The 22,061-nt window shown below is 33.7% G+C and overlaps 1 protein-coding gene across 1 annotated transcript; it reads right to left on the bottom strand.

Moving 5' to 3' along the window:
* Positions 1-958: 958 nt before the first annotated feature.
* Positions 959-2,743, bottom strand: LOC140959804 (nuclear pore complex protein NUP50A-like). The gene has a single exon (XM_073417818.1). It carries the CDS (start codon positions 2,741-2,743, stop codon positions 1,382-1,384), a length of 1,362 nt encoding a protein of 453 aa, XP_073273919.1. The 3' UTR covers positions 959-1,381.
* Positions 2,744-22,061: the final 19,318 nt, after the last annotated feature.

The raw sequence follows: 22,061 nt of genomic DNA, 5'->3' as shown, positions 1-22,061 counted from the left end.
GTACTTATCCAAACCCGAAACTCAATGATTTAGACCTTTCTTGATTTAATTGAGGGAAAATTGGAATTTTGGTATTATGCTTTTTTGTTATTTTAATCTTCTATATTATCAAATTTCAATTTTAGACATATATTTTAAGATGTTAGCAAATTTTAGTCTCTTTTTTCATTGACTTTGTTTATTTGACACTACAAAAATCAGCATTACAACAACACATCATAGGTGCCACATCAACAAAAAATATTAAAATTGCCAAAAAAACAAAAATATCTTAACAAAGCTTAAATTTTACAAAATAAAATACCAAAATTGCAAATAGACAAAAATACAAGATAAAAAGGTGTAGTTTTCCCTTATCTCATACATTTTTTAAGTTTTTATTTTTAGATTATGAAAAGTTTTGATGATTTATAAGCTTTTATGTCTTACTATATAGGGAATGAATTTGAGAATAATTTGGATTTCAGGAAGAAATTCGATTTTTTGTTATGTTGAATAAAGTTTATACGATTTTCGAATTTCTCAGAAAACTATTTGATTGCAGTACAGATGATCCTAGGTTAGAAGAATCTGTGGCTTTGTGCTCCAAGAATTGCAATAAGAAGCGTGTTTAAATTTCCGAATGTATGTATAGTCAAATAAGAGAGACGTGGTGCGTTATATCTGAAAATCTAATCCTAACACTTGNATTTAATTCCTAAAATCATATACAAATATTTCTTTTATAGAGAAAAACACATTGTTTTTTATTTGGAACGACAATTCAAAAATTAAAAAGAAAAGCTTCATAGTCGTATGTTTTTAACTGTACATAATTTTTTCTACTTTTAAGTAGTAATTAAAATAAAATCCCAGTGAAAAACTACTTTTTTAAAAAAGAATAAAATTAGGAAATAAAATATGAATGGACGCCACGGGTGGATCTCGTCGTATAAACATGAGCAAGATTAATGCCAAAACCAGTCTGAACAATACGAACGAACATGTTCTCACAAACTCATTCATCGCATATCCAAGAAAGCAAGAGGATCTTGTGTGCCACACTCCATAAACAAGGTTTATGGAACTAAAGATTTGTGTATTAAAGATTCATGTCTCCAAGATTATGTAGCAGGACTCAGACTCAAAAACACGACACATTTCGGCTTTCGCCCATAGGAAATAAGAAAATATCATATGGTTAAGGTTTACAAGAGACAACAAAATGGAGATGGGCTCACAAATGTATGGCAGTAGGTGGGGTGGAGAGTGGTAAGGAGGGGGAGTTACACAATAATATGACTCAAAACCCAGAACTCTGTTTTTAACGCTTCCCTCTACAGCAAGAAGAGATTCAGGCGAAGGCATTGACCAGAATAAGCACGTATTAGTTACCCGATGTTTAGGGAGAATTTTCTGGGGTCTTCACGGAAACATTTGTGCTATCTTTATGAAATGTGACGGCCGTTCGAAAATCTTCAACTATGGAAGCATCCTTGAACTTCAGGGCAATTGTAGAAAGACCATCTTTCCCTTCACCAGCACTATTCACACAAGCAAAAGTGATGCCTTTCTTCTCCATACCTGTTAGCTTCAAGTCTGGAAAAAGATTAGCATTCAAAATTAATCGGTAGTTTCCCCGAGCCCTCATAACAAGCCGGGATTTACCAGTTCCTGTCGTTGGAACATTGACCTTTAGGTCACCCTTTCCCCGCTCCTTCCACACTCCAGCAACAAACTCAAACAGCACAGAATAAGCAGTGAAAACAGTTTCCTCATTCTCTTCTCCTGTCTCGACAGGAACCTCTGGCATGGAAGAAGATTTGCTCTTCTCACTTTTGTCCACGGCATAGGAGCCAAAAGTTCCAAACAAAGAGGAGTTTCCATTATCAGAAACACCAAAACCAAATGAAGAGTGATCATTCTTCAACCCAAAAATGGAACCAGTGGTAGAATCCAATAGAGAACCATCTTTAGGAATTGATCCAAATGAGAATGCCGTACTAGCAAACCCTGTTCCAGCTAATCCGGAGAAAGCATTTTGGCTACTTGAAAGATTTTGAAATGAGCTAAAAGAGGCAGTTTCGGAATTCTTTTGAACAGTATCATCCCCATTGGCTTTTTCCTCGTCATTTCTTTCACCTTTTGTATCCTTCTTGACTTCATTCTCAGTATCATGATTTTCAGCAGTGCTTTTCGCTCCAACCCCAGAATTTTCGCTTTTTGCCACCTCAGATTGATGGGAGTTGTCAGCAACATTGACACCAGTTTTCCCCTCCTCTAGATTAGATTCAACCTTTGGCTGATCAGACTCATTTGCATTGTTACTATCAGTCTTGACAATTTCCTCGGCTTGCTCACTAGTGATATTACACTCTAGAATAGATTCAACCTTCGGCTCATCAGACTCATTTGCATTGTTGCTATCAGTCTTGACGATTTCCTCAGCTTCCTCACTCGTGATGATACACTCTACCTCCACTGGTGTAGCAGAGGAAGCAGAAGGAACCAAACGGATTGCAGCGAATGGGTTAGAAGCAGCAGCCCAAGTTGGGTCTGGGGCTGATGGAGTTGAAGATGTTTGATAGCGACACACTTTCACTATCCTTCTAGTAGCCAATACCTCATCACTTGCTTTTTTAAATGTTCCTTCCTCGTTTTGACAAGTTCCTTCATAATCGTCAAGAGCAGGATTCTCTCGAGACAGTTGTAACCCTGCAGCCCTCTTTTTAGGAGGTTGGAAATTGTTTTCAGCATCCCCCATGGTTCATATAATTTCCCGCAAAATGGAAAAAAAGTTGTACTTGTGTCTGCATAAAACCAAAACATAACTCATGGAATCCTAGATGACATAAAAGAAATTGAACGTAATCCATATACAGTACAACGGCATGGGCTAACCACATCTAAGTCCCAAACTAGGCAAGAACAAAGATTTGAAACCTCTACACCTTCTTCATCAGTCGATCGAGGCTTCAAGCGACGTGAGTACAAAATGTAAATGAACTATTTCGCAGAGGTACGTGGACAAAGGGGTTGCAAATACTTTTTAAATGTTTTGGCAAATGCTAATCACATCTCAAGCCCAAAAAACATTGCATGTCTACGTTTATTCGTAACAAATCCTATAGGCACTCGATGACAACAGAATGGTTGATCCACGTAAAACCACTACAAGAAACAAGGAAGCAAGAACTACATGGTTTTACATTTTCACCAATTGGTTGGCTATGTAGTTTTAGTGAGTCAGAATCACATCACAGTCCTAGAAAAAATCCAAAACTGCAATTAGAATCAAACTATCAACGAGTATAACTTCCCAGAAAAGGAGGGATAAAATGACAAATGGACCGATTATCTCTGTTATTTTTTTTCAAAGTAAAAATAGAGATGAATGGTCGTGCATGGCATCTTAAAATTTTCACCGAACACCTCGATGATGGCTGATTAAAGTGCAACAAAAATACCTAAAGGTACCATCATCAAGATAATACTTCGAAGAGGGGAATGTTTACATTAAAAGAAAATATGTTGCACAACGAGAGTGTTAGAATTTTGTCCAGAAGTTCCAGAAGAAAAAAGCAGCCAAATGAAAGCAAAAGGGAAATTGATGAACCTAGAAAAACATAGCATTTATTTTCATACTTGATAAAACAACACCCACTGCAAAATATTAGGTAAGGGTCGAGATAGCAACCTCAGCCCAACACAAAAGAAGTAATAATCAAATCTTCCCAAAAATAATCACCCAAGACATTCAATTTTCTAAAAGGTTGTGCATGGATTATTATTAGATTTGCACTTTCATGAATAAGACTGATATAAAGATTTCAATTTGGAAGGTTGGCATCCATTAAATGACAGATATACAAGTTTAAAATAAAAGTGGAAGAATTTAGGATTCAAATGACTCGTATCCAAGGAAATGAATTGAGTATGATGATGAACTTGAAATGATTTAATTTAAACACAACCTAACATATTTGGGGAAAACCATATCCTCGTGAATTTAAAAAGAAATAAAACTCATATGTAAATAATTGGGAAAATTTATATCCATAAACCCCATCCCAGCATAAAAAATAGGTAAAAGTAAAAAAGAACAGCTATCCGTTAATTGATGAAACTGCACCAAATTTTGCAGATGAAAACAAGAAATTTAAAACATTTATACACAATTAAATGGATTGATAAACACTTTTCTCACTGACACCCAAAAATTAGCCCGACCCACCATTTCTCTCTATTTACACAAACAAGAACACTCAAATTAAGATATGAAATTAATATAGGAACAAAATCTAAGCATATTAAAATCCAACAAAGAAAAAAATTGAAACTTAACACTAAGATTGACAAATATATGAATGTAACAACCGCCTTCGACCATTTTACCACAAACAGACACAAAATTGCAAGAAAATTCCAATATATCGTAGCATCCTGGGAAGATAGAGGGAAGAACAATTACCACAGAGGATTTGAAGAGGCATCAATTTTAAGCCTTAAATTTTTGAAAATATTATATTATGGTAACATCTACTAAAACCCTAGGCTTTTGAGTGAAGAAAAATGTGCCGAATTTGGAAAGGCCATTTTTCTCATCTCTTTATATCCCACTCTGGATAGTAATTTTAAATTGGATAGTTAAATATCGAAAAACCTGAATCGAATCGAATCGAATCGAAATCAAAAAGTTAATTTTTTTGTGCTTAAAATTATTAATTATAATATTTTTTTAGTAAATTTACTTTCGTTATTTTTGTATGTAATTATTATAAAAATTATTATGGGAAATCATATTTGAAATTTTGATAATTTAACTAAGTCAAAAGTGATATTCTAATAATAACAAGTATTTATTTTTTATGGATGGGGTCGGGTTGATTAGGACATCTGTTTCATAAAATTGACTTGTGAGATAATTTTACAGGAGTTTTTGTGATTTTAATATATTATTATTTTTGTGAATTATCAATAATTTAAATAAGTATTGTAATATAGATTTTTTTATTTTAAAATTGATGGATTTATACCATTCAACTTTGAGTATAGATTTATACTCCATATATATCCAAGTGCATAAAATTATTAATTAACCGATATGTTAGATATATTTTATTATTTTAATAAATTTAAAATAAATTATAAAATTGATTTTGAAATGTAGTAGTAATAACACATCAAATAAAAAGATTTGTCACTTAACTAAACTTAGTTAATTAAAAAACTTTAGCTAATTATTTTTCTTAAAAAATACAAAATATACATTCTTGTTGAAAAATATGAGTTTTAATATTTGAATGTTGAAGAAAGTTGAATGTTGAAAATAAGAGTTGTAAATATTTAAAATTAGTGTGTGATGATATATGTAATGATGTATTTATTTTTGGATTATTTCCAAAGAAATTCTATAAATAGGTCTCTCAATGTGTGAAGAAAACACAATTGAGTAGAGAGAAAAATTTATAAAGTGTGTAGTTTGATAAATTTCGAGAGTCTGAGATTTTTACTTCTTACAATAAATTTTTACTTTAACATGTTATCAGCACGATACTCGAAGGTTCGGTTATCCATATTTTTTCAAGCTCCAAAACACAAGAACAAGGTAATCATATTCAAAAGTAAGAATATTTATTTATTGTTTATTTATTTTTATTGTGTATATATTTAATGTATAATAACATGTTATTATATAAAATGAGTCTATGACACCTCATTATAATAACGTGATGTGATTACACTGCTTATATAATTTTATTGTGTTACTGTTTAATTATTGTATATATATATATACTTGAATAATATCATGTTATTATATAAAAAGAGTTTATGACACCTCAGTATCATAACGTAATGTGATTATTTTACTATTTATATATTTTTATTGTGTTGTATAATAATTATATATATATATATATATTTGTATAATGTCACAGTATTATATAAAGGAGTCCCTGACACCTCATTATAATATTGTGATGTGATATACATAATTATTTAAACATGATTAACATTATATACACCATATTATTATCTTAAAATTTACATACACATATATTAATTTTATTTATTTTGTAACGGTCATAAAACGGCTAGTTTTTACCTTATAAATATGACTTCACAAACACATTCAATCACTCTAAACTTATTCTTTCTCCCTAAAAAATTTTCTTCATCAAAATTTTCGAAGAAGAAGAAGATGGCTCTTTCAAGGTTATTTTGTATAATTATTTTGGTTATTATACTCATTAGTCTTGTATTTATTGGAGAATATCCGCCTCGCGTTTTTATTTATTTTTAAGCATGCTTGTACTTATAATTTATCCGTTACTTTGTATTGCCATTTTACTAAATTTATAACTTAACTAATAACATGCATTGTTATTTTTATAATACCACCATGTCAAATTTGACAAAACTCGAATCTGTTGCACTCGACATTACGGAAAAAAATTATATGACATGGACTCTCGATGTAGAAATGCATCTTGAGTCAATGGGTCTAAGCGAGACTATTAAAGAAAATGGTATATCTTCATCACATGAAAAAGCAAAAAGCTATAATATTTCTGCATCTACATCTTGATGAATGTTTGAAATTTGAATATCTCATTGAAAAAGATCACGTGGCTCTGTGGAAAGGATTAAAAGAAATATTTGAACATATAAGAGAAGTTATACTTCCGACCGCCTGTGATGAATGGAATATATTGAGATTCCAATATTTTAAGAAAGTAAGTGATTACAATTCGACGATGTATCGAATAATCTCGCAATTAAAATTTTGTGGACATGAGGTTACGGAATCGGAAATGCTTGAAAAAACATTTTTCACATTTCACACATCAAATATAACTCTACAACAACAATATAGAGTGCGTGGATTTGCGAGATATTTTGAACTTATCGCCCGTCTTCTTGTGGCGGAAAAGAACAACGAGCTGTTAATGAAAAATCATCAGTCCCGACCCACTGGATCAACAGCATTTCCAGAAGTAAATGATGTAAGTAAAAATGAATTTAAACCTGGAAACCAAAATCAAATTCAAATACAAGGTTTTGGTCGAGGTCGAGGTCGTGGTCGTGGACGTGGACGTGGACGTGGAAATGGTCGCGGTCGTGGTTTTGAAAATAATAGAGATAGTTACTTCTATAACTCATCTCAAAAAGACGTCACGAACCACCCACTGGAAAGGCATCATGGAAATATGAGTGCTAATGAAAATCACTCAAAACGATTTGAAAGTTCTTGTTTTAGATGCGGCACTCCTGTACATTGGTCTCGTATTTGTCGAGCCCTCGAGCACCTTTGCAAGCTCTATAAAGAATCGATACAGTGGAAAGAAAAAGAGATCAACTTCACTGAACACAGTGGCCATATGAGTGATTCAACTCATTTTGATGCTGCAGATTTTATGAACGATTTATCTGGAAATGATCCATATGCTGGTCGAATAGAAATGAAAAATATTGATGGTACAGATTTTCTCAACGACTTCTCTGAAAATGAACAATATATTGGTGGAATGTAAATGTAAAATAATTTATTTTTCATGTACTCATATGATAATGTTTTATCGTATAATTATGATATGCATTATATTTTTCAATAAATTACATATGTATTATCAGTAATTTTTTTCATTGCATTTTTTTTTTAAGTTCAAATATGAAAACTGCTATGAACAAAGTTAAACAAGGAACTAATCCCATGAAAGTTTGCATACCTGATAGTGATACAACTCACACTATTCTCCAAGATAAAAGATATTTCTTGGAACTAAAACCAACAAAAATAATGGTGAATACAATATCAGGTCCTGTAAACTTGATAAAAGGTTGTCGTAAAGCACATTTTTTGTTACCTAATGGTACAAATTTTTTGATAAATGATGCTTTGTATTCACCAAAATCGAAAAGAAATTTGTTGAGTTTTAATGACATATATTCTCATGGATATGATAATCAGACAATAAATGAAGCAAATGAGAAATATATGTGTCTACCACATATAAATCAGGAAAAAAAATGTAGTTGTAAAACTACCAATGCTCTCTACTGGATTGCATTATACATATATAAGTCCAATTGAATCAAACATAGTAATCGATAATTCTTCAATACTGATCAATTGACATGATCGATTAGGACATCCTGGTTCAACAATGATGCGAAGAATTATAGAAAATACATATGGTCATCCGTTGAAAGATAAGAAGATCTTTCAAAATAATAAGTTTCAATGCAAAGAATGTTCTCTTGGAAAACTTATTATAATACCATCACCAGCTAAAATCCAAAATGAATCACCTATGTTTCTCGAACGTATTCAGGGTGATATTTTTGGGCCAATTCATACACCATGTGGACCATTTAGATATTTTATGTTATTGATCGATGCCTCCAGCAGATGGTTACATGTATATTTATTATCAACTCGGAATGTGACATTTGCAAGATTACTTGCCCAAATAATAAAATAGTGGAATCAATTTCTCGATCATACAATCAAAAAAATTAGACTTGATAATGATGATGAATTTACTTCTCAGACTTTCAATGATTATTGTATGTCAATGGGAATCACTGTTGAGCATCATGTTGCTCATGTGCATACACAAAATGTATTATCTGAATCATTGATTAAAAGTCTACAACTGATTGCTAGATCAATCATTATGAAAATAAAACTCTCTGTTTCTATACGGAAACATGCAATTTTACATGCTGATGCATTAATTCGCATCAGACCAAGTGCATATCATAAATACTTCCCATTGCAGCTTGCATTTGGTAAAGAACCAGACATTTCTCATCTGAGAATTTTTGGATGTATGGTATATGTGCTTATTGCACCACCTCAACAAACAAAAATGGGACCACAAAGAAAGATCGAAATTTATATCGGTTATGATAGCCCATCAATCATTTGATATCTTGAGCATCAGACAGGCGACGTGTTTACAGCACGTTTTGCTGATTGTCATTTTAATGAGGAAATCTTTTCAATGTTAGGGGTAGAAAAGAAAAATATCGAAAAAGAAATTACATGTTATACATCATCATTGTTATATCTGGATCCAAGAACTAAAAATGTGAAAAAGAAGTACAGCAAATTGTGCACTTGCAAAGAATAGCAAATCAGATACCAGATGCATTTGCACACACAAAAGCGGTAACTAAATCATATATACATGCTGCAAATGCCCCTGCTCGAATTGAAATTTCAAATAAACAAATTGAAGACACTCATGATGTCATTAAACGCTTGAAGCACTGAAGGCCAATCGGTTCCAAGGATAAAAATCTTCGAAAAAAAAAGCATAGAGAAACACGATGATCACAAAATAGAGAATGATATTCCAGCAGAAATACATGATGATGAAAATGTTCCGTCAGAACCACAAACGAGAATCGTGAAATCTCTATCAATTATATTAATACTGGAAAAATATCGAACCAAAAAGATATAAAAGAAATTGATGAGATATTTTCTTACAATGTGGCATTTGACATCATAAATGTAACGTCCCGAAAATTTGAAGTTCCACGTGAACCACGTGCATGCAAATTATTAAATTTCTTTAGTATTTTATTTAATTCTTTTAAAGCATAAAATGCATGTTTATTTTATTAATTTGTGTTTAATTATTTTTATGCATTTTATGCATTTTTATTGCATGATAGGATTTAATTCACGAAATTTTAAAAAGTTCATGCGTTAGGGTTCTAGGTGCATTTCACGCTCGAACGAGGATCAGAGATCGGATAATTTTCAGGAAAATTATTTTATTTACACGACTTATTTTTATAAATTAAGTTATGGTGTTTTTAAGGGTATTTTTCAAAAATGGGATTTTATTGAGAATTTTACGCGCAAGATTTTTATTTTTAACGGTACTTGAATTTTATTGAATCAGAGGACTTTTTAAGGGTTCGGCTAATATTTTCAAAAATCTTTCCAACACGAAATATTTTTCGGGAGTGCGTTTAGATTTACTGGGCCCACTTTTGGACTTATTGAGCTTATTTATCTTTTTTTAAACTCTTAAATAAAAATAAGGGCCCATTAGCTACATTATTATCTATATAATTAACTCCTAATTATTCCCTAAGCTCCCCATTAAACCTAATCACTTTTCAGCCGCCCACCCCCACCATTCATAATTATTCTCGTAATCTTGCTGCTGCAAACCTTCGGTGGCACCATTTCCTCCTTCAATCAATAAGTTCCCTTCGGCCGTGGTTTTTATCTCATCTTTTGGTTCACGAAAACATCAGGCACGCCTCGTATCTCTGTTTTGGCATCATTCATGTTCAATATTACTGTTGTGTATGCATTTGTGTATGATATCTCTCGATCCAATCCAGTAGCGTGAAGATGTCTCAAGTTTGTTCAAATTCGTGCATGTTTTCTCATCCCACTCACGTTCTTTTTTTAAATCATTGCAAGGGGGCTGCTGTCAGGTAATGTGGAGAGGCTGTTATCACCGAGTAAGGGAGAGTTTGCAGACTAGATCGAGGTTGTGGTGAGTCGGGCGAGTGTGGAGCGTATTCCTTGAGTTTTGGCTCGTGGGGAAAGAGATCGGGGGATGGGCTCGAACCAGCGTTCAAGGGCCGATCCAAGCCATGGACCAGACATTGGTGGGTCTGAGCCACGGCCTAGGAAGGCCCGATCATTGCTGGAATAAGTCTGGAAGCCGGTTGAGTGAGGAGTAGTGGAGTAAGCCGTGGTTGAGCGTGTGAGGGAAAAGTTGATCGGGTGACCTGTGCTCTTAGCATGGGAGTGTAACGTGAGTTCTTTGGGTCCAGGGGATGCATAGGGTAGTCTAGATGTGAGTGGTTAAGGGCTGGTTACATGGGAGAAGGCTAGGACGCAAGTTTGGAAACGGAGTATTAGAGTTGGAGTGCAATAAAGAAGGGCCGAAAAGAAAAAAAAAATTTGTTAATTTCTGGAATTCAGCCGTGAGTTTAGGGGCTGGAATTTTTGGGTTTTAGGGCTTTAAGTGTTTGTAAGAAATAGAAAAAAAATTGGGAAACATTTGATTTAGCTTCGAGCCGATTCGGGTTAAAACCGGGACCCTTGTCCAAGTTTTAAAACGAATCGGTTAAGTTCTGATTTTGGCTCGAGTTTACATCTAGGAGTACTTTTAAAAAAATTTTGGGACATTTTAAGGAGTTTGGTAAGCTTCGGGTCAATTTTAGAGGACCAGGGGTGAAACGATAATTTTTAGGTTTCCAGGGGCAAAATGGTCATTTTATACCCGGGGTGAGATTTTAGTCCTGGCAGCGCCCTGAGCACAAATTTGTGATATTTTAAATGTTTATGCATCACGATCATGATTTTTAAGATTTTATGAAAATATACGTTGCATGCTTGAATTTTGAAGAAAAATAGCATTGGTGCACGGTTTTTATAAGTGATATAAATGATTATGTTTTGAATAATGAGAATTAGTTGTGGCTATCGAAGTATATCTAAATGCTTAAGACGTATATGTAATTGCTGATGATGAGGCCTAGGCACAGTGGATGGGTGATCTTGTCACTGGTGTCCGACAGCCGCCGGGTACCGCGGTTCTATGTATGATAGATCCATCGTAAATGATGAATGATGTACGATAGTCACCTCTAATTAACAGAATTCACCTAAAGAAATGATAAATGATAAATGATGAATGATGAATGATGAATGATGAACGATGAATGATGAATGATGAACGATGATTAACAATGAACTGTTTTGACACGTCACGATTATATATGACACGATTACATTATGTTTTTAAAGTTCATGAAAGATATGTTGAGTATGATATTTTTTACTGCTGTGTGTCATGTATATGTACTTGTTATTAACGGTGCAGGTGTGTTGAGTCTTTAGACTCACTAGGCATGTGTGATGCAAGTGAGATTATTGATGAAGAGACTGCAGGTGCCGAACTCTGAGTAGGAAGACCTGGTGGGGTGACACGACCCGAGGACCAAACGTTTTTTCACATTATGATTTATGAGATTGAAAGGAGATAAACATTTTTACACGTTGATGACTTAAAGATTTTTATTTGTTTATGGTTATTTTAAACTTCACGATTTTACTGTCAAATATTTAAGATCATTTTTAAATGTTATATTTTCTGTAGATCGCATGCATGCAAAACGTTTAAATGTTATTTTGAAAATGTGAGCTTTTCAAAAAAAATATTTCCGCACTTTTAAATGAGTAAACATTTCAATTAATGACAATGAAGATCAACCAAAATCATTTGGTGAATGTAAAAATCGACAGGACTGGATAAAATGGAAATACGCCATCTAGGTTGAATTGGATTCGCTAAATAAACGTAACGTTCTTGGACCAAAAGTCCTTACACCTGAAGGTGTAAAACCTGTTGAATACAAATGAGTTTTTATTCGAAAGCGAAATGAGAAAAATGAAATAGTAAGATATAAAGCTCGAGTTGTTGCACAAGGTTTTTCTCAAAGGCCTGGAATTGATTATGCAGAAACGTATTCTCTTGTTATAGATGCAATTATGTTTCGGTATTTGATTATTTTGGTGGTATCTGAAAATTTAGAAATGCGTCTTATGGATGTTGTCACAGCTTACTTATACGGATCATTCGATAGTAATATATATATATGAAAATCTTTGAAGGATTTAAGATGCCTGAAGCACAAAGTTCAAAACCAAGAGAATTTTATTCTGTGAAATTACAAAGATCATTATATGGGTTAAAGCTGTGACCTACCGTACTTTTACCATTCAAAATTTGCGGAAAAATTAAAATTTTCTTAAACATAAAATAACCTTCAAAGTTTGCCATTAAATATCTCAACCAAGTCCCCCATAAGACAGGGTTGTTCAAAATAACTACAATAAAATTTGCTCACAAAAGGTTTGCTCAAAGTACTTCCATCAAAATATGAAATCAGAGTAATTTAACTTTTGCATAAAACTTAAACATTGCGGTCCTCGGGTTAGCCTCCCGCTCAGTCCAAGCCTGCCCCTTGGTCGCCATTTCCTGTCTCCTCATCAACATACTCACCTGCATCGATCAAGTCTAGTGAGTCTAAAGACTCAACACGTATAACTGGAAATAGCGAGTACTACTTAATAAAACGGCATGCAACTTTAAAAATAGAACATACATACTGAAACTTGAATTTAACATGCTTGAAACTTGAACATCGTGAGCTTAACTTAGACGTGCCATCACATGAGCTTTTCTTAAACATTCTCGTAACATAAACTTGAGCGTATAAAGCATAATTTAGCGTAGAGGCATGTTTCAAAGTAAGTGACCCATAGCATAATAAGGCCTGATCAGACACACCCCAGTACTGGGCTGACAGGGACGTATCTACTGCCGCATACATAAGATCCCCGTTCATAAGTTTAACGGGTGGATTGGTCCCTGTTCATAATTTTAACGCTTTCCAATCCCGATCTGAACCCGTTCATAAGTTTAACGGGGCGGAGAGGTCCTCGGCCACGTTCACCGACTTCCAAACCCATTCATACATTTGGTCACAAAGCAATTAGCATACCTTAAAACTTTAAAATGTTTTCTTTTGCACGTCATCATACTTACTTGGCGTTGAGGGATTCGTTGGACTTCGACTGGGGCCGTTGTTGCAACATGCTAACATGAAATTGCATACTTAACTTGCATAACTTAGACGTAGAAATCCTACTTACTCTCAAGCTCAATCATTCCTTAGGATATCTACAATTTCCCATGACACAGCCTTGACAACCCTTGCACTAAACTAAGACATCAAACCCCAAAGCAACCATCATATTCTTCTCAAAAGCGTGAGTACACGGACCCCGGCCCCGGGTCCGTGTAGGGTCGGTGACCTGTGTGCGAAGGAAAGGTGAAGGCACGGACTCCGTGCCTGCCTCCATGTAGAGGTCCGTGTACCTACGCAAGTTCGACACCAAAAAGAAATAAAGGCACGGACCCCGTGTCAGGGCCCGTGTGCAGGTCCGTGTGTCCTCGATTTTTCTGTACCTGCGAGAAAACTTATGCAATGTCTATTCACCCAATTTGACACTTAAAGGATGTGATTCAACAACTTAAGACTTTTCTTAGGACACCATAACATTGCACCAAAACTCGTACAAACGCCTCAAAACACGACGTCCACTCTACTACCCAATGCAACACAAAATACGGCGATTGACATCAAATCGATTTCCTACGACTTCCCACTAGTTCAAGTTCCTAAGACATGAAACGTAACCTCAAAAATACTCCAAACATCATTACCAATATATCTATATGCAGCAACAATCACCTGTCGATCTCCAACGAAGCCTGCAACACAAAACTTTAAGAACACATCAATATCATAAATTTCTGAAAACGCAGTTTGAGCAGTCCCACGAAAAACGCCATAACTCACTCGATTTTTATCCAAAAATCTCGAATTTTATATCAAATCAAAGGCATCAAAAAGTTCTACTTTTTTTTGTGTTGAAAGTTTTCTCAAAATCTCGACTGAAAATTCGCAGTTTTAACCAGAACAGTAAAAACGTGATTTAGATCTAAAAATTTTCCTTCAAAATCGATCCAATCAATTATCCGCTCGAACTATGAACATCACACATGAATTTTAGGCATAAATTAACGCAACGCATAATATGACATGATCGACGCAACAAAAGAGAGGTTATACGTGCCTTTGATGATAAACTTTACCGAAACGGCGATACCGAAGCGGAGATGGCGCGAGGGTTGATCCGGGACGACTTGGCTCGATTTTTCTTTGAAGGAAACCAGCAACAGTTGCTGGAATTGCAATGGAGAAGTGGGGCGGCTGCTAGGGTTCTTAGGAACCTAGGTTTTCTTTCTCAAATTGAATAAAAAAAATCTGAATGTGTAGTGAGTGTGTGAGTTTAGGCATTATTTAATGTGTGTAAAAGTGTGTAAGTGTGTGTGAGTGTAGAAAACGTGTGTGTATGATAATTAGGATAAAGTCTAGCTAAATTAATTATTTAAAATACTAATTAAAGGTTAACACACACTAATTTAATCAAACTCTTCAATTAACATAATCACACACCAATTTTAAAAGTTTTAAATCCTAAAATTCACCTAATAATTAAATTTGGCTTTAAAATACTAACAATATAATAAATTATTTAAAAATGCCCCATCCTTAACTTAAAATAAAATACCGCATTTTAAATTGCCAAAAATCGTCACCGGGTCTTTTCCTCCATCCCGCCTCGAATAATCGCCTGAAACATGAAACTCGAAAAACATTTTTTAATGTGCATCACATAAACATAAATATTTTAAACTAATGCATTTTTATAAATCATGCATGGCTAAAACTCATTTAAAATTAATTAAATGATTTAATAATTAAATAAATGCATGTGTTATACGCGTACTGAATTCGGGCTTTACAAAAGCAATCCGGCCGAATGTGGTATAATCGGCTAAGTGAATACTTAATGAAAAAAGGATATGTAAACAATTCAATATGCCCTTACGTTTTCATTAAGAAAACATCTGGATGTGTAGTTATTGCTGTATATGTTGATGATTCAAACATCATTCGAACGAATAAGGAAATTCAAGAAGTTGTGTCGTACTTGAAATAAGAATTTGAAATGAAAGATCTTGGAAAAACTAAGTATTGTCTGGGTTTGCAAATTGAGTACAGAGAATGTGGAATATTTGTTCACCAGTCAAATTATACAGAAAATGTCCTTAAACGTTTTAATATGGATAAATCAAATCCTTTAGGTACTCCAATGGTTGTTAGATCATTAAACATAGAAAATGATCCATTCCGTCCATGTGAAGATGATGAAGTTATTCTTGATCCAGAAGTACCATATTTAAGTGCTATCGGTGTCCTTATGTATCTTGCAAATTGTACAAGACCTGATATATCTTTTTCTGTAAATTTATTGGCAAGATTTAGCTCATATCCAACAAAAAGACACTGGAACAGAATTAAACATATATTCCGTTATCTACGAGGATCGACAGACTTGGGACTTTTGCATCAAAAGATACCAATCAAAGCATAATTGGCTATGCTGATGTTGGGTATTTATCTGATCCACATAAGGCATGTTCCCAAACCGGATATGTATTTACTCGTGAAGGCACTGCAATTTCTTTGCGTTCACAGAAATAAACACTTGTAACAACTTAATCAAATCACGCTGATATTATTGCACTTCATGAAGCAAGCCGTGAATGTATGTGGCTAAAATCAATGACCGAACATATCCAAACCTCATGCGGATTATCATTTGACAAGAAGCCCGTGACACTATATGAAGATAATGATGCATGTGTTACTCAAATGAAAGAAGGAAATATAAAAAGCGACAGAACTAAACATATTCCCCCTAAGTTATTCGCATTCACACAAGAGCTTGAGAAGAATAAAGATATTGATATTCGTTACATTCAATCAAGTAAAAACTCATCAGATATCTTCATAAAGGCACTTCCTACGACAATATTCAGAAAGAATATATATAACATTGGGATGTGCAATCTACGAAATTTGTGAAGAATCGTTCGTGTTAACATGAGGAGACGTTTACGTGACTGCACTCTTTTTCCCATACTGTGGTTTTTATCCCAATGGGTTTTTCCTAGTAAAGTTTTTAACGAGGCAGCATAAAACACGAAATGAAGACAATCATTATATCATGATCATCATCACAAGGGGGAGTGTTGAAAAATATGAGTTGTAATATTTGAATGTTGAAAAAAGGAAAGTTGAATGTTGAAAAAAGGAAAGTTGAATGTTGAAAATAAGAGTTGTAAATATTTAAAATTAGTGTGTGATGATGTATTTAATGATGTATTTATTTTTGGATTATTTCCAAAGAAATTCTATATAGGTCACTGAATGTGTGAAGAAAACACAATTGAGTAGAGAGAAAAATTTATAAAGTGTGTTGTTTGGTAAATTTTGAGAGTTTGAGATTTTTACTTTTTACCGTAAATTTTTATTTTTAACCATTCTCGATTTTTTCCCATATTTTCCTCTAATTAAGTCCGCTCATTCCAACCTCGTGGATATCAAAATAACCAGTCCAGTTGAAAATCGAAAAAGCTGAGGACTCAACTGGGAAGCCCATTTTTAGAAAACAGATAAAATTGAAAATTAAAAGAAAATCTAAATATCAAAAAATAAGATTTTTTTTAATACCCATAATTTATTTTTAAATTTTATGGAGGGAGGCTTAAATTGATTTGTCAAGTATAAATTTTCAACAAAAAAATTTGGAAACTTCAAAACTAATTCGAAGAGCATCTTGTTTTTTTTAATCACAAACATCATCTTGGATTGCAATATCAAACTAAATTTCAAATAGGATTTAAGAAAACAATAAGTGAGTGTGCTGGGGCAAACTTAGGGTGTAACTGAGCATATTTGCGAGTTTTTTGAGTGCGTATGTTAAAAAAATTTGATTTCAAATTTATCGAATTTGAGAACTATTACCGACACAAAAAATATTTGATTCATGTTTTGACAAAATATGAACATGTTCGAACTTATTTTATCCGAACTCGATCCCAAATTATATTTTTAGATAGTTCGCTAGCCGCGATATTTTATTAATAATATAAACATATATTAAATAAATATATTTCAAGCATTTATGTAACGCCCGAAAATCATTCCACGTAGACCGCATACGTGAAAATTATTAAATTGCTAAAATATTTTAATTAAATGATTTTGGATGCAAACATGATATATTTTGAGTGAATAAATGATTAATAGTGTAATTTTTGCTTGGTTTCATAATTTAAAGATTTTCAGACGACTATCGATGGTAGGTCAGGGATGGAATACAGGAGACGATTAAGATGTTAAAGATTTAAAATCTAAATTTTTATTTCAGTTAAGAAAATATTTATTTTAAATATTTTAAAAATTATTGCATTTTTAGGATCAAATTTAAATTATTAGTGGGAGCAAGGGATTTTACGTATTTTATAATATATTTTTGGAATTAGGTATTTTTAAATCTTTTAATTTGAGGTCTAATGATTTTTTTAATCTTAATGTGCCTAATTAATTATTTAAAAACTAAGATTAATTAAGCTCATTAATTAAATACTTAAAAGCCTTTTTGTTTTTTTAATTAAACCTAAACCTAAACACACACACACACACACACCCCGAAACACACATACAATTCACAACAAGGAATACGGTCGAATTGTATGGAGGAAGGAACAACGGCTATTTTCTTTTGCAAGCCAAGGGAATTTCGAATTTTTCTCTCTATCGTTCTTCGACTTTCTTCCTCGTTTTCCTTCCAACAACGATCATTCGACTCCCTTGCATCCCAAGGTGGGTTTTGACAAGAAAAAAGGGTAGAAAAAAAAATAGAAATCGTCCTCCGTTCGTCACCGACTTGCATCGCTTCGGTATTCGTATTTCGAGCGTTTTAAACGCGAATACACGTTTCTAAACTTTTTTTTTGCACCATTCAAATCATATTATGTGTGTTTAATCATGTTTGCATAAAAAATATGAAACCCTCCTTTTATTTTCGTTTTTATGGCATATACATGATAAAACTTGAGTTTTCGTGCTTTTAAATTCATGTTATTGATGCACAAAGGGGCTGCCAAAGTAGGGCTATTAGATGGGATGTTTCTCGGTCCGTTTAAGGGTCCATAGAGGCATGGATCAAGGCTGGACAAGTGGGGAGATAGGCTGAACGAAAATTCGGGTTTCAAAACAAGCTAGGGCATGGTTTGGGTTCCTAGAAGGGCACGGCTGCGGGCTGCTGTTGGGACGTGTCCACGGGTCCTAAGAGGGTCTAGTCATAGTCCTAGATGGGTCGAGGGAATGCTGGTGCAAGGAGGAAGGCTGTAGGTTTAAAGCTTAGTCGCGCTAGCCTTGTAGAGCACGGGTTTGGCACGAGTTTATGGTGGCAAGTTCATGGGCTGTAGAGGCTGGTCCAGCAGCTTGTTAATGGTTCGGTCTAGGTCCTAGGATGGTTGGTCAGGGTCTGGTCCACTCGGTTAGGGTCTAGGGTCGAAGGAATTTATGGTTGGATGAGGTTAGGGTTTTCGAAATATGGGAAGAAAATTCCAGCGGTTGTCTAGGCTTTTTCGAAGGTCTTAAATGGCTTGAATTGGGTTGTATAAGGTATGGCTAGGTGTTAATAGGCTATGGTTCAAGTTTGGTAAAGTTTTGTTAAGTTTTGAGTCGATGCGGTTTAAAACTGGCACGTATGGTTAAGTTTTAAAACGAATTGGGAAATTAGTTGAGGAGCTTAATTTTACGTCTAAGAAATATTTATGGGTGTATTTTAAGGTGTCATATTAAGTTTAGGGATGAAAATTTTATGTTTAAAATTTGGGAAGAAAATATTAAGTTTTGAATTTATTCGGGTTAAAAACGCTTCAAGGTTTAGTCATTAAATCATAAAATCGAAAGGCTCGAGTTTAAGTCTAAGAAAAATATTAGAACTCAAATTTAAGCTTATATGATACTATGGGATATGCTCGAGTCAATAAAGATAAGAAAAAGTCAAAATCGCAAATTTTGGAGTCCTCGGGTAAAATGGTCATTTTGCGTCCCGGATAGTACGAAAGGCTTGGCAGTGCCCCGAAGAATCATAATGCATGCTAAATGATATTTTAAAACGTTTATTATGAAAATATGGGATTTTATGATTTATGATAAAGCTGTGCAATTTTTACTGTTAAAATATTATTTTCGAATGTGGAAAGAACACGATATTTTATGATTAAAAAGAAAAGGAAAGTATTTTGAAGGATGTGAATTGACTGTGACATAAAGGATATGATATATGATTTTTGGGAATATCGTGAGGGAGAAGGCCCCACAGGGAACCCAACAATCGTATTTCTATTTTACGTTGGTGCCTAGTGCCCGTCCCCATGCGCAATGGTGAGCTAAGACTGATCAGTCGATCAGAGGATACAGCTAGTCACTTTCAAGGATCAAATTTCACCCAAAATGATATATGATGATGGAAAGCTTTATGATTTAATGATATATGATTACAAGATTTTACTCCAGCTTATTTTATTGAAAATATTTATTTTAAAGCTGCATGTGCATGTATATGTATTATTTGTTACGTATGGTTAGAACGTACTGAGTTATTAGACTCACTAGGTTTGGATGGTTGCACGCGATGATGATTTTGAGGGAGGCGCTGATGCTTGAGTGGATCGGGTCCGGCAGTACACTCCCGATTGACATTTATTTTCTGCACTAATTTAGCATTTAAAAGTTTTACGAAAAGATTTTGAAGATTTTCTTTTTAGAGATTTATGCTTTATTTTGAAGTTCAATTTTGGATTATTTTTAAATGTTTACGTATGATTTTGGTGGTTGACGATTTATGGAATTTTTGTGCGTTTACGATTTTTGAAAATTTGTGTGGTTTTTAATTAAAGGTTTCGAATTTTATAATGAAGAAAAAAAATAGTAAGATTTTAAAGTTTAAAAGTAGTGGACGTTTCAATTGGTATCAGAGCCAAGGATCCCGAAATGGATGTGTTACTGCCACTTCGAGAAGCTCGAGAAGTCATGCCTCAAGCCTGTGAGTTTTTACTACTTTAAAATTTTATATGCTGAAATTTTAAATGCTTTTATGATACACAAATTAGGAGAATTGATGTCAAATTTTATTTTATTTTAATGCTTTTATGCTATAGAAATTTGGAGGTTGAGGTCTAATTTTAAATTTTTAAATGCATGTGGGTTACGTGGTTTGGACGGTGTGTACAGTTATGCTTCTAAGACGTGAGTAGAATTTGGTTGTTGTCTCTCGAATTTGGCACTACCTGAGATTAAGTTGAGGCAAATTGAACTTGGTGAGTTAGGATTGCTTGTTTCAAATTCTACATTGGGTAGGAAGAGAATTTCGAAATTGATGTTGTGGGTTGAATTTTTGGGAATCATGAACTTAGGGACTGAATTATAATAATTTGAGGGACTTAATTGCAAGTTTTCGGAAATACTTAGGGTGATTTTGCTACAATTCGGAAATATAGGGGCTTAGTTTTGGGAATCCAAAAACTTGGAGGGCTAAAATGCAAAAATTTGGGGGCTACATAAGAGAATTCGAGAATATTTGGATCTTGATTGCAAATTTTAGGAGAATTATGTGGTCATTTTAGCAATTTTTGAAAGCTATGGGAGCCATTTTGCATTAAATTCAATAGTTTGAGGGGACTGAAATGCGATAATTTAGGTTTAATGGAATAATCCGAGAACTCTGGGATTTAGGTTGCAATTTTCTGAAGGATAAAAAGGGTCCATTTGAATGTAGTCAGCAAGTAAATTACCAATTAAGGGCTACATAAGGAATTGTGATTAAGGAAATTAGACAGGTATGTAAGTATGAGGATGTCCTGAGTGGAACGAGGAATATTTGTATTAGCGATTTCGATGAAAAAGTAAGATTCGCCAAATTAATAATTTTTGGGTATCATAGTGGATTATAGAGGAATACAAACTAAGAATATCAGAGTTCGTATAATTTTGTAAGCTTCCGTTTATAGGATTTGAGAAAAATATTATTTGCGGTCTATACGAGATAACTGCGAAATGTGGGAAGTAAGTTAAAAGAAAAAATTTCAATTTTTGGTAGCAAAAAAAAAAGAATTTTTTTTTTGCTTGACACTGCAATTGCTATGATTTATAAGATTTGAATATGTCTTTGAACTTTGTCACTAAAACTTATAAGGATGAATTCATTTGGGAAAATGTTTAAAGTTATTAAGAAAAAACTTGTAGTGTCATGAAATAGTTATTTCTTTTGAGATTATGAAATTAGGAATCTAAGTTTTAAGTGGTGATTAAGAGTATAGTTGTTACTAGGAGACATTTATTTTAGGACCAATTGGAAATATGCATTGGATTATGTCGTAAGTTTTATTAGGCAAATAATAATGATTTTATGAATGCTAGGTTCTGTGGACTATGAGATTTATGGTAATAGATGGAACTGAAGCCTCATGTATAAATTTTTGAGTTCCAATATAGGAAATATAATTTTTGGGTCAAGGATTTACTTCGTGAATATTAAG

This window comes from Primulina huaijiensis, chromosome 15 (genome assembly GCF_012295235.1).
Source record: "Primulina huaijiensis isolate GDHJ02 chromosome 15, ASM1229523v2, whole genome shotgun sequence".
In the NCBI taxonomy this organism is placed as follows: domain Eukaryota; kingdom Viridiplantae; phylum Streptophyta; class Magnoliopsida; order Lamiales; family Gesneriaceae; genus Primulina; species Primulina huaijiensis.
The sequence above is the reverse complement of the archived record's forward strand: the minus strand, read 5'-3'. Positions and strand labels throughout refer to the sequence as shown.

Bases quoted from the DNA above. Each gene is read 5' to 3' on its own strand.
- LOC140959804 (XM_073417818.1), bottom strand. From the start codon at position 2,743: ATGGGGGATGCTGAAAACAATTTCCAACCTCCTAAAAAGAGGGCTGCA.